General features: G+C 35.8%; 1 protein-coding gene across 2 annotated transcripts in view; it reads right to left on the bottom strand.

The window, feature by feature from the left end:
* LOC150078156 (mannan-binding lectin serine protease 1-like) overlaps positions 1–14176 on the bottom strand; it is a 116222-nt gene that overhangs the window by 36538 nt on the left and 65508 nt on the right. For both annotated transcript variants that reach the window (XM_090385311.1, XM_090385312.1), the window contains exons 7-8: positions 7006–7209; positions 1319–1474 (exon numbers count right to left, since the gene is read on the bottom strand). In XM_090385311.1, the coding sequence (XP_090241437.1) occupies positions 1319–1474; positions 7006–7209 (360 nt within the window). The remainder of the gene's footprint in view (positions 1–1318; positions 1475–7005; positions 7210–14176) is intronic.

Here is a 14176-nt window from a genome sequence, read left to right as displayed (position 1 = left end):
TATGGTACACTTTCTTTGGTGAATTGGTATTTCCTCGCTAGCTTCTGATGTATTATCCTGGCTACCTGGTCGTGTCTATGAGTGTACTCAGTCTGGGTGATCACCTTGCATCCCGTGGTGATGAGTTGGATCGTTTCTGAGGCCAGGTGGCATCGTCGACATGTGTCATCTGACATTCCAGGCATCTTTGCAATGTATTTTCTATAGTTTCTGGTGTTGATTACCTGGTCTTAGATGGCCAGCACGAATCCTTCAGTCTCGGGGAAGAGCATCCTGCTTGTGAGCCATGCATTGGAAGCAATGTTATTGATGTGATCTTGATGGAGGTCATTGTAGAGTTTTCCATAGAGTGTCTTCTTTGCCCATCTTTCTAGCTTCGTTACTTGTGCCGTCTGGGCAGGAGGGGGGGGTTCCTCACTTAGGTTGAGTGGGGTATACCACTTATCTATCTTCCTTATGGCCTGATGGAGTGGTGCTGTGTTGTTCTCGAAATAATCTTTCAGGTTAACTATTTCTGTTTTCTGTTGCTCTATCAGGTCTATCAGGCCCCTTCCTCCTCTTTATGAGCTACTGTTAGTCTCTCCACTGCTGACTTCGGGTGGTGTTGACGGCTCTTGGTCATTGTCCTTGTCTTTCACATGATATCCTCTAGCTCGGTGTTAGTCCAATCTATGACCCCGAAGGTGTATGGAGTTGCATAGGTGTTTATGGCTTTAACTGTGTTCCTTCCATTCAATTTTGCTTTCGGCAGGCTTCTGAGTCTCTGATGATATTTTTTGGTCAGGCACTTCTTGATTTCCTTGTGCTCTAACTGCTGAGCCTGCATCATCCCTAGGTATTTGTAGGTCTCTCCTTCTGTCATAGTTTCGATCTCTTTACCAGTCAGCAGCTGGTAGTTTCGGCCAAATAATTTTTTCTGGTTCAGTGTGTGGGTCTTACATTTGTCTAGACCAAATTCCATCCTGATGTCCTTGTTGAATTCTTCAGTGATCCGGAGTAGTTGCTGGAGTTGCTTCTTGGTTGCCGCATAGAACTTGATGTCATCCATGTACATCAGGTGGGTGAGATTGTACAGGTTCTTTCTTCCTTCTTTGAGGTTATATGAGGTTATTATTATTATTATTATTATCTCAGATATCACTCCATATCCTAAATGTTGGAAAATGAGACCAACCTATAAGTTCTTGTGCATTAGTCATAGGCTCTGTTGCCACAGTTACAAGAATCTTGGTATCACCAGTTACCAATGGGCAATGTATTAAATGGATAATCGAGTACTGTATAAGTAATAAGAAAACTATGCAGTAAAAATACTTACTCTTTCCTTCCATGCCATTAACCCAATAGCTTATTTTGAAACCTGAAAATTCCACAAAGCTATCACTAATAAATGTAACATTGATGATGTTTCCATTAGAAGTTATCTTCTTAACTTCTCCTCGGCCACCACAGAATTTTCCCAACAATGGTGAATCTACAGTATTTAAAACAATTGATATTTTAGATACAGATAAAAAATATTTTTATATTTTCCAGAAATGAATTTTTAATTGCATATTAAAAATTATATGCCATTCACTAGTTTTTCACACTCTCATCAGATCCCCAAAATATTGTTAACTTTTGATAGACAAAAAAACATATTCATTTAGCTTTTGTCAATCTCTTGAATACAAGAGTGACTGAGGGACTAGTATAAGATCCTGTATGTAATGCTGATTCTGATATTGCAATTCTTCATAAGTTACTATTAATATTGTTGTTTATTATGTAATTTAAGTGTACAGGTATTCTTTAGTTATAGGAGTTTCAGATATGTGTTTTCACATAAAAATTAACTGTATTCTTAAAAACACTTGGCAAATTACATAATGCAATTCAGATTAATACAGATCTGTAACTGATCCACCCCAGCACTTTTTACAATTGTGGAAAATATAATGTATGTGAAACAAACAGCCTTTAAAGAAGTCAGAAAAAAGCAACATATACTGCACGTATTCAACTAAAATGCTTTAGAAATTCAGAAATAATAATATTTTAAAGCTGCACTTAAAAAATAAAAAAAAACTACCAACAACATGTAAGATCCTTCACAATTTTAGATGAATGCGCTAAGCAGCAGATCTTTCACAATGTGAGGTGAATGCACTAAGCAGCAAAACTAGTGTGCTCATTACTACATAGAATGATGCTATGCTCTAAATTTACTTCAGTTATTTGTACTTTAATATAACTGGATTCTACTTTTAAAACATGATTATAAAACATTAATAAAAAGTAAATTTGTAACAATAAAAGTCCAATCATCTGATCGGTATAACAATTTCTGGAAAAGTAGAAATTATTATACTGATCAGATTATTGCTTAACTCAAGAGATAACTTGTATTTGATATTCATCTAGTACAGGCCTGGGCAAACTTTTGGGCTGAAGGGCCACAATAGGAATTCAAAAAGAAGGTGGGCCGCACGTAAAATACTATTTTTAGATGTATATTATTTGTTATCATGAAGAAGAAATATAACATAAAAAAATTATTCTCTAACAACCAAGAATTTAATGAAATGAATGGAATTGTTTTACATTTTTTAAAATTTTTTTAATTTCGGGTGTTAATTTTGTAGTTGAGATTCTTAAAACTGCTTGTAAATGTTCATCAGTGATGCTTGATCGTAAAGAATTTTTATTTAGATTCATGATGGAAAATGTTTGTTCACATATGTAGGTTGATCCAAAAATAACCAACATTTTTCGGGCAAAATCTTTAAGTTCGTCGAATTTGTCCAAATTAAGAATATTGTAAAATTTACAGATTTCCTCACAACGGTGCAATTCCCTTAAATCGGTATCACACTGCAGATCTATAATCTGAAGCTGTAGTTCACTCAGTGCATTTTCAATTTCTATTGAAAATGGGTCGCGCACTATTGCCAAACTTGTCTCAATTTTTCGGAAGTCGCCAAATCTTCGTGAAAAGTCGTCATTCAAAGCGTTGATAATTTCACAATATTTTTCAAATTTATTTTCTGGAATCTTCAGCAACTTCATGGTTGGAAAGTGGTCTTGTTAATCAATAAATGTCGAAGGAACAACTGGAATTTTAATTGAAATTCATTCAAACTTTTTACCATATCATGGGCGTATAAATTTTTCCTTGTAACACGGTGTTGAAAGTATTTAAGAGTGTCACGATGTCCAAGGTAAACGCAAAATCACAAATCCGGTTATTATCAGTTAATTCGGGAAAGTCCATAATATTTTTCAGTTTTAAAAATAGAACAATGTCGTCTTTAAGATCCTGTACTCGCCGAAGAACATTTCCTAAGCTAAGCCATCGAATTTGGCTATGATAAAGAATATCTGTGTACTCTGATTCAATATCTTGAAGAAAATTAACGAATTGTCTGTGTTTCAGGCCCCCTCAATCGTATTAAATTTACTAGTTTAATAATACAAGATGTGACATGTTCAACTTTTAACACACTTTTACATAATACTTGTCGATGTATAATACAATGAATTGTAATTAAATTATAATCAGGATAATTTTCACAAATTTTATCCTGAATTTTCTTTAACGCTCCAACATTTTTACCTGTCAAACTTGGTGCTCCGTCAGTTGTTATGCTTACCATTTTGTTCCATTGTAAATTATATCTTGTTAAGCATTTTTCAACTTTTTCAAATATATCAGCTCCCATTGTCTGGTCTTCAAGAGATTCCATTGAAAGAAGCTCTTCAATAATTTCAAAATTAGAGGTACATCCACGTATGAAAATTAATAACTGTGCAGTATTCTTTTGGTCGTTACTTTCGTCGAGAGCTATCGAGTACCATGTTATGGATTCTAATACTGATAATAACTGCTCATTCAAATTTGTATCGATACATTCAATTCTTCTTACTACGGTTTGCCGAGATAAACTTATATTCTCAAATTTGTGTTTAATGTCAGGACATATAATTCCACAAGCTTCAGTCATACATTCTTTAATATATATAGTCTCCATCACAAAAAGGCTTGTTGCTTTTTGCAATTATATGAGAAATAACAAAACTTGCTTCTACAGTAGCTTCTTGTTCCTTAGTCGCGTAAACACATTTTGTTGTCTAGATAAATTTTGAATCAATCCATCAGCAGTTTTCTTTCTCGCTTCCGGAGTTAAATTGGCACCATATTCGGAATGCTTAGTAGTGAAATGTCTTTTAATATTGTACTCTTTCAACACTGAGACACTCTCCCGGCAGATAGACAAATAGTCTCGTTATTTAGGTTAGCAAAAAAATATTTTGTGTTCCACTCTTCATTGAAGACACGATGCTCTTGTTCAATTTTTCGTTTTTTATTCATTTTTAAAAGGGCATAAATATTATTTTTATCGCTACTGGCACCAAGATGATAACCGAAGATAATGCAAAAAAACTAACCACGGGATGACCGTCAGAGAAAACAGATTGGAACTGCGGCCGGTCAGCAGTCCTATCCTATTACTCCGCCACCGCAGAAAAGCCGTTGCCATCATCACCGGTTGTCTGTTACCGTAGTTTCGCACAATTAATTTATAATCGCAAATTATACCGTTATAAAAGCACCCGTTGGCTCGCTCCGGTTCGCGCACAATTAAATTCTATCTCAATTTGAACAATACAGAGATGATAAAACAATTTACAAGTCGACAAATTCTATAATGTATTACATATACAAATTTATTTTTCAAAAAGGCATCGCAAAAGGCATGAAATAAGTAAACTTTTTTCGAAAATACAATTAAAGCTTGCGGGCCGCACAGAAATGTGCGGCGGACTGAATGCGGCCCGTGGGCCATAGTTTACCCGGGCCTGATCTAGTATGTCATTTTATATTTATTTCATAATAAATATACCATATTACAAATAAAAAATCACTTTTAATCCTTATATTTGAATATAACACAAGAAAGTGCCACTTAGATGTACCTTTCCTTTCTTGATTAATTCCTCATCAACCTTGGGAAATTTTGTTGAAAAAGAATGAAAAAATGGATAAGTATATTTCTGATTTTTTTTAAAAATATTTAAGGTACTTATTTTAATATATTTAATATTATATCATTATAAAGGTTTTTTATTTTATTTTTATTTTATAAAATTATTTTATACATGTATATGAGATGACATTTCAAATATAATCCAAAATATAACTAATACAAATTATGGAAAATGGTTTTCTTTATGTCACTTCTAAAACATCCTAAAAATGCATACTTATTTTAATATCTTACTGTTGATCTTTTCTTCCACAGACATAACTCAGATGGATCAGAGTGCACTGGTCTGATATGTCACATGTATTGGTAATATCAGTACATAACTGATTATTAAAAATGAGATAGTTTACTTACATGCAATGGAATGCTTGTTAATAAACTATCTTAATTTTAATAAAATTTCAAAAAAATTTTAAATTTCAATCCCTGCCCAAGATGATGGTATCACCATATGAAAAACTGCAGTAATGAGATAAAAAATATATTTAAGAGTATAAATATTTCATACTGATATTTATTAACACTGAAGTAACCTTGTAGGTAGCACAGTTGTTATAATCACTATTTTCCCATGTGGGAGAAAAACACAGAAGTTCAAATCCTGTCAATGATATAAGGAATTCTTATGGGGCTTTTTCCCAATATGGCTGTGAGTTAGTCAGTCTGAGGCTAGGATTGATTTTTTTCTCCTGAAAGCTCAGGTTTTTTTTTATCTAACAAACAGCAAACCAAACAAAGAACACACACAATTACAAGCACAATATGCCAACATCTCATAGCCTTAATTGCTTTAGTGCTCAACACACATCTATTAACATATTAAAACTGTGAAGTGAATGCAGTAATGCATACAGTTGTTTTAGAATTAAGATAAACATTTGGTGAAAATCTGACACATCAGTTTTCCATTACTGATGAAGGCAGTGGGCAGCAAAAATTTGCTGCAAAACATGGCTGTAACATGCACAGAGGGAAAACCAGCTCTGACAGCAAAAATGAAGCATGCATGACTTTCATACATAAAACAACACTGACTGAAAATAAAGTCACATACTGGTTGGAAATTTTTTACCAATAATCCCACATTAAGAAACAAATGTTAGGTATCCTTTCATGCCACTGGTGAATATCTGACACATCACTTTGCCACTGCCAAGTTGGGCTGCAAAAAAATGTCATGAAACACAATCATAACACACGTGGAAGGCAAACCAGCTTCAATGGCAGGAATTTGCAAGCCCAAGCAGCATGCCAGTAGGGGGTCACTAAGGAAAACCTGGCCCTAAGAGATGCAGCAATAGAACAAGCTCTAACAGCAGATAAAATTCAGTTCCAATTGATAATTCACAAATTTATTGAATATGTAGTAGTATCTCCACTAAATAAAAAATGTCATTTATCAGATAAGCATACCAACCTATGAAATTATAGGCTAGTATGCTTATCTGATATGGGTGCCTCCTTAGCCAGGTGGGCAGGAGCAGCAGTGCGTAGCACACGCTTCTTGATTAGACCGGGGTTCGAGCCTCTGACCACCAAATACGGAGGATGCGGAAAGGTCAGGGAATGACCACTGCATATCCCCGGAGAAATATGGCCTTAGTTGCTAATGCTCCTAAAAACCAAATAACAAACAAACTAACAAACAGCTTATCTGATAAATGAAAAATTAGCAAATTTTTGTAATACCTCCATTCAGTTTTGTTATAATGATATTTGCTTGCCTATAGTTGGTTGTGGTAGTCTTTTCAAATTAGACAAATTATTTAGAGATTGCAAACCCAATTCAGACTCTGAATTTCATTGTAGGTGTATTTTGAATAATCTATACAAAAATACTTATAAGACCCTATATTGTTGTTTGGCTGTGGCACCAATGACATTAAGAGTACATTGCATTTTGAATAATCCAAAAACCGAATTAACAAAATATACTACTGTATATATGTTAAAAATATAACTAACGACAACATACTTGGAGAGTTACCATCTCTAATTTCTACTCTGTCACTTTCACATCTTGCATCAATTTCCATTAAGAGTGCATCAAATGATAGTGTTATTGAGTGATTGGATGGAGCCTGAATGACGATAACACATCTGCTATTGCTTGGATACTTTTCAGGATAATTAGGGCTGGCAATTGTTCCATTGAATGGTTCTTTAATCCAGGTACACTCTACAAAATATAAAAAGAAACAATACTTTATTATAAAAGTTGCATAATAATAACTTAAAAAATGCGTTTTCTAAGTGTTTCTATATGTTTTATTTTTAACTTCTTTTTTGTTTTTTTTAATGGTTGTAGTTTACAACCATTACTGAAGAGACCTAGAGGTAAATTCTGATTCTTGATGATTATAAATTTTCACATCTATTAAGCTTATAGTTAAGTTTTCAGGTAGGACTTCACAATTTTTTTAACTTTTTGAATCTGTCCACCATTCCCTTTTGTAATAACAGCTTTAATTCCCCTCTCTATTATTCTTTAATGAAATACACCAATTCAAATCACATTATTGATTTTTTATGAAAAAACCTTGCATGTAACATTTGTTCAACTATTCCTATGTAAAACTCATTATAACATTTTAGTTCATCCATTCACTCCATTGTGTTATAAGTTGTAAATGGCCCCCTTAGTCAGATAATGAGCCTGAAAAATCAAAAAGCTGAATATTGCTGCTTTTAGCTTTTCTATCAACAGCTAACTATTGATTGATCCTACAACTGAACAATTTAGCATCATACTATCACATAGGGTGTCTCCGTAGCCGGGTGGGCAGGAGCAGCAGTGCGTAGCACATGCTTCTTGATTAGACCAGATTAGACCTTGATTAGAACCAGGGTTCGAGCCCATGACCACCAAATACGGAGGATGAGGAAAGGTCAGGGAATGACCACCGCGTATCCATGGAGCAATATGGCCTTAGTTGCTAATGCTCCTAAAAACCAAATAACAATAACAACTATCACATAAAAACAGTAGTTACTATATCATTTTATGTTTTGTTAATAGCAAAAGATGTTTCTACTATTATTAACATCTTATGTCTGATGTTAAAAGGGAGCAAGGGAAGTTTAGACCTTATTTAAGATAAGATATGGACAATCATATCTAATATCAACAAGTATCTTCTGTCTTTTCAGCCTTCAACATACTCATGGTACTAAGTACTATAGGTTCTAATACCTTTCATATTTGGGGTTTTCATAAAAAAAAAAATAAAAAGAAAGACTGCTGCGTACTTTCTGTTTTACAGAAAGTTTGCAAGTCAGCTACTGAGCTCCATCTGAGTATTGGCTCTATGGAAAACACCATGCATTAAACATTATAAGCTCCATCTGAGTACTGGCTCTATGTTAAACACCATGAGTTCAACCTGGGCACTGACTCTCTTTAAAAATTACAGCTGTGAATTACAGGCTCCGAAAAAGTGATATGTTTGCCTTTTTATTTACCTAATTGTTATTTTATATTGTACTTTATACGTAGTCTTATAGTTATTGTTACACTGGTTATTTTTATTTTTAATTTAGATAAAGAGTTTTTGTAGATTACTACTTAATATATGTAAAACAGTTATTTCGTTCGAATCTTGCAGCCATTGTTTTTGTATAGAGTTGTAGGGAATTCAAATTTTTAATTGTGGTAACTAGGTAGCTCTAACGTATAATTATATAGTGTAATACGCATCACTGCATTTAGGATTCTATTAGATAGCGTAGTATTGACAATTAATTAATTAAATTTATTGATCTTATTAATTTAATATTGATTAATATTAAATATTAATATTAATATTAAAATTTAAATTAATATTAAAAATTAAATTAATATTAAAAATTAAATTAATATTAAAAAGATCAGTATTAATTTAAAATATCATGCCCCAGACTAGAGCAGCAAAGCAACGGGCACAAAGTGGCAGGAGTGCTGTGACTCGAGGGAGAACTGAGGGGGGCGATTCTCCAATGCATCACAGCCTAAAAAAATGTGCAACTTGTGCAATGTTTGCCGAACTCTCTGGAACAGAACATGATCTAGCCAAGGAGGATGTCTTTGTGTGTGCCAGGTGCAGAGAGTGTCTAGAAATTAGGCATCAACTCAGCGTTCTACTGGACGTTTATGAGAGCTTGAGGTGTAGGGTAGATGCCCTCGAAGAAATTAATATGAGGGGCCCGTCAAGCTCTCAGCTGCCCGACATAATGCCAGAGCTCACTCCTGGGCATCAGGCAACACAGCGGCAATCTCCAAGGCAGAATGTGCTGGTCCCAAAGGAACTAGTTATTGTTGGCAACTCTATTGTCAGGAAGACGGGGAATATATTGTGTAAAAAGGATAGGTGGAACAGAACCAGGGTATGTCTGCCAGGGGCAAACGTTGATGACGTTGTAAAGCATATATCATCTTTTAAGGGCACAAAAGGTGATATTGTTGTACACGTTGGCACCAATGACATTAAGAGTAGGAGATCTGCAGATTTACTTAACAAGTACAGGTCAATGTTGCAAAAAAGTCGTGAGTTAGGGTTAAATTTGAAAGTGTCTACAATTCTGCCCAGATACGATGTTGTTGTTGTTGTTATTTGGTTTTTAGGAGCATTAGCAACTAAGGCCATATTGCTCCGGGGATATGCGGTGGTCATTTCCTGACCTTTCCGCATCCTCCATATTTGGAGGTGACGGGCTCGAACCCCGGTCTAATCAAGAAGTGTGTGCTACACACTGCTGCTCCTTCCCACCTGGCTACGGAGGCGCCTCCAGACACGATAGGAGGGAGTACACGATGAGAGCCTTGTCAATCAATTCAGCCCTGGAGGGAATGTGCAAGGCTCAAGGAGTAGAATTTTTTCAGCGTGGTCTGTGCTTGTTAACAGGAGAGACTGCTTCTACAGGGATGGGATACACTTAAGTAGAAAGGGTGCAAGAATATTTGCTGATGCTATCGAGGCAGCTTTAGGTGGGTCGGAAAACTGCTAGCTTGGGGGTATTCACAGACTAAAAGGTTAAAAGTAGCCACAGGCAGAGATGAAGCTGATTCTTGCACAACTTCTATTAGAATAAGTAGCGACCTGGAGCGAGGGGTGCTGGGGGTTTCAGGGACTGATGGCAGTCATCGTGAAACAGGTGGGTATATGTGTCAGGGTAACTAGGAATAGGAATAGGTGCATGTGTGTTTGCATGTATACTAATCCTAGAAGCATAGTAAATAAATTGATGAATTTGAAGTGTTGTTAAAGACATCAAAGGCAGATATTGTTGAGATATCAGAGACGTGGTGTCACACTGATATTAGGAATGCAGAATTGGAATTTGGGGAGTACAATGTGTACAGAAAGGATAGACAGGATAGGAAGGGAGGAGGTGTCATGCTGTTAATTAAGAAAAACATAAAATCAAAAGACGTGCATCCAGTTGAGATAGATGAACAGTGCACTGTTGAGTCAGTTTGGTGTGACATAAGCACTGCGAAAGCAAAAATAAGAGTAGGAGTGTGTTATAGGCCTAATGACTCGAATGAGTACAATGCACAGTTGTACAGAGAAATACAGTGGGCTAGTAAATCAGAATGCCTTATAATGGAGGATTTTAACTTCCCAGATATTGACTGGAACTTGTGGGTTGGTCACTCACATACTAGTAAGACTTTTGTGGATTTATTGGATGATTGTTTTCTGCAGCAGCATGTTCGAGAGGCAACCAGAGAGGGTAATACTCTTGATCTGGTTATCAGCAGTGATCATTCGTGTATTAAGAATTTTCAGATAAAGGAACCATTAGGTGGCAGTGATCACAGTGTACTGATGTGGGATTTACTTAAAGATATAATTACCATCAGTAGTAAAGGAAAGGGTTTTTGCTTCGGTAAAGGTGAGTACAGTGGTCTCAGACAGTTTTTAAATTCTGTACAGTGGAATCAACTGACGATGTTACCAACAGTGAATTCTAAGTGGGAAGCATTCAAGGAATTAATCGTGGAAGCTACTAAAATTTCATACCTATTAAGAAATATTGTTCAAGGTTTAAGTTTAAATATTGTTCATCGTTCAAGCCTAAATGGTTATCAAATGAACTAATGAGACTCGTGACAGAGAAGAAAAATGCATCGGATGCATATAAATTATCAAGCGACTCAGAAGCCTATGGCAGATATAAGCTAGTCTGTAATCAGGTCACAAAGGAGGTTAGGCAGGCAAAGGCAGATTACGAGAAATCATTGGCAAAGGATGCTAAGAAAAACAGCAAGGATTTCTTTACTTATATAAACTCTAAAAGGAAGGGAATGAATCTGATTGGTCCACTTGATATTGATGGTTCGACTGTTGATGATCCTGCTCAGATAGCGAACAAACTGAATGAGTAATTTGCATCTACATTCACACACGAGGAATTATTAAGGTTTAAAAATGGCAGAAGGTTATCAAATTGTAGCAGGGTGCTTAATGGTTTTGTAATAACTGAGAGCAACGTGGAGGAGAAATTGTTAAAGTTAAACATAAGAAAGGCACCTGGGGTGGATGGGATCTATCCAGTTATATTAAAGGAGGCGGCAAAGCAACTAAGCAAACCCTTAGCCATAATTATGAGAGCAGCATTGGACTCAGGGGAGGTCCCCACAGACTGGAGATGTGCAAATGTATCCCCAATTCACAAAGGGGGATTGAAGGGTGACACGAGTAATTACAAACCAGTTAGTTTAACTTTTGTTGTGGGTAAAATAATGGAGTCACTGATTAAAGATGCATTGCAGGATCATCTAGACAAGACTACAGCTTGTTTTTTTATTTATTTTTTTTATTATTGCCTGTATGCCATTATATTTTAGAACATTTTCTACACAGTGAAAGGCTCGACAAAGTTTCAAAATCTGCCAACGTTTCATCTTCGTAAAGTTTATATAATATCTTAGTTGCCTCAATTCCCCCCCATACGTTGTTATTGTCACTAGTTCTTTGAATACTGTGAAAAATATCGGAATCACTCAGATATTCAGCTACTGTGACCATGTAAACATAGACAGGAGAAATTACTGGAACATATGCCCGTTTGTCGTAGTAAATGGGAACGACAACCCAGGTTGACCAGAGGCTATTATCCATGTCGGGAATTTTCTTAATCCTCTGGCTGGCTATGGAAAGCATATTGACTAGCGCGACGTCTCAGAATGTGACTGTATGTTTTACGGGCACCACTAACATTGTGGAACAGTAATCCCTTTCACCCTTAATTCACGATTTCTGATTACCTAAAGGCCAGATGTGAGAACAATGCATACACAGTTGTCTCTCCTAATCTGTTTGTTACATGAAAATTATTTTCGTTCTACAGAAACTACTGTATTTTAAATTTAATTACCAAGGGGAATTTAAAAATATTCGGTATAAAAAAGTTGGTTAAACAGAGGTCTGACTGTAATTAAATCAAAAATTAAGCAATTTTAAAATACATAACCGATCGATTGCACCATTAAAATTCTGGGAAGGGGGCCCCGCTCGCCCCACTATAGTTTCGGCTCTGGATACTCAATAATTGCATTCAGGATTTCATTTGTAAAATAAATGATCGTCTCAACAATGGGCTCGCAAATTTTCAAAAAAAATAACAACGGGCTCTCGCGAGCCCACTATAGCTCACCACTGGTTCCACCTGTTAGTATGTTATTCCAGGATTACTGCTACCCATATACAGTACTTTGCATTTATCAATGTTAAACCTCAATTTCCAGTTTTCAGCCCATCTGCCTGATGTTTCTAGGTCTTTTTGTAATAGTATACACTGATTCCTGTCATTAACCAACCTGCCAACCTTTGTATCATCAGCAAACTTACACATTAAACTTAACCTTTTTAAAGGTTACCAGAATTTAACTTTGTTGATATTTTAGCCTTTTCTTGGCACAGTATAACCGTAGTCGTTTTTGTGCCAATAAAATCAAAATCAAAAACACATTAAACTTGCCATGCCTTCATCAATGTTATTAATAAAAATCAAAAACAATGAGGCTCAGCACTGAATCCTGATACATTCCACTAATGACATAGTCAAGGAAGAGTAGTGCCCATTAATAACCACTCTCTGTTGTTGTTATTATTTGGTTTTTTAGGAGCATTAGCAACTAAGGCCATATTGCTCCGGGATATGTGGTGGTCATTCCCTGACCTTCCGCATCCTCCGTATTTGGTGGTGACGCCACTCTCTGTCTTTTTTCACTCAACTATCCCTTTATCAACATCAGTAAAACTTGTCTCCAATGTCAAACTGCTCTAATTTTTACAGCAGTTTTTCATGTGGGACAGTACTAAAAGCTTTACTGAAATCTATGTATGTGATGTAAAAATTTTTTTTGCATCCAGTTCCTTTGATACTATGACGGGTTAGCTAATCAGGTTGGTCAGACACGATCTGCCCTTAACAAATCCATACTCTGATTCTATATAGCTGCATTCCTGTCAAGGTGGTTCTAAATACTTCTTTAACTACTGACTTCATTATTCTCCCTATAATAGATTTTTTTAATAATTTTTTTTATTTTAACAAATTCCCTTTATTAAGTAAAAGGTTAAATTATAAAAATGCAAAAACATAATATTATATACAAGGGAATCAACAGCGATGTGCTAGGTCATTCGCTGATGAACTCCCCAGTAGCTCCAAGTACCTTGCAGTACCGGCAGTGCCACGATTTTTAAGTCAGAAACTGTCAATTCCATAGAAAGGAGCAAGGATGCAGAAGACTTACACCAAACTCCCCTGTATGAGATTGTTACTGATGGTACAATAGGACTGATAAGATATTCTGCTTCTATTAACCTTTTGAGACTCACATTGTTATTATAATAGTCAGATTTTTTGTGGTGAACGTGCTCAAGGTCCAGGCTGGTTCTTGAGCACATTCCCTACAATCTGGACATCCAAAAGATAGATGGAGCAATCCCGAGCACAAAGGAGGTCTGGTTTCCTGATACCCTCATCAGTTGAAAACCAAGGTTCCTTTCTAACTTCCCAGTCCCTCTGGTGCAACCGATTTTCTACAGGTTTACTATAGCATCATGTCTTTTAACTCTAACACCTTTGTGCTATGTGGGCAAGCAACTCAATCACATTGCATCCAGCTCTGCATTGCCTATCTGTACTATGTCCTC

The sequence above is a fragment of the Mastigoproctus giganteus genome, chromosome 11, assembly GCF_048544385.1.
Source record: "Mastigoproctus giganteus isolate SK-2022 chromosome 11, ASM4854438v1, whole genome shotgun sequence".
NCBI classification, from domain to species: Eukaryota; Metazoa; Arthropoda; class Arachnida; order Uropygi; family Thelyphonidae; genus Mastigoproctus; species Mastigoproctus giganteus.
This window is presented reverse-complemented; position numbering and strand designations above follow the sequence as displayed.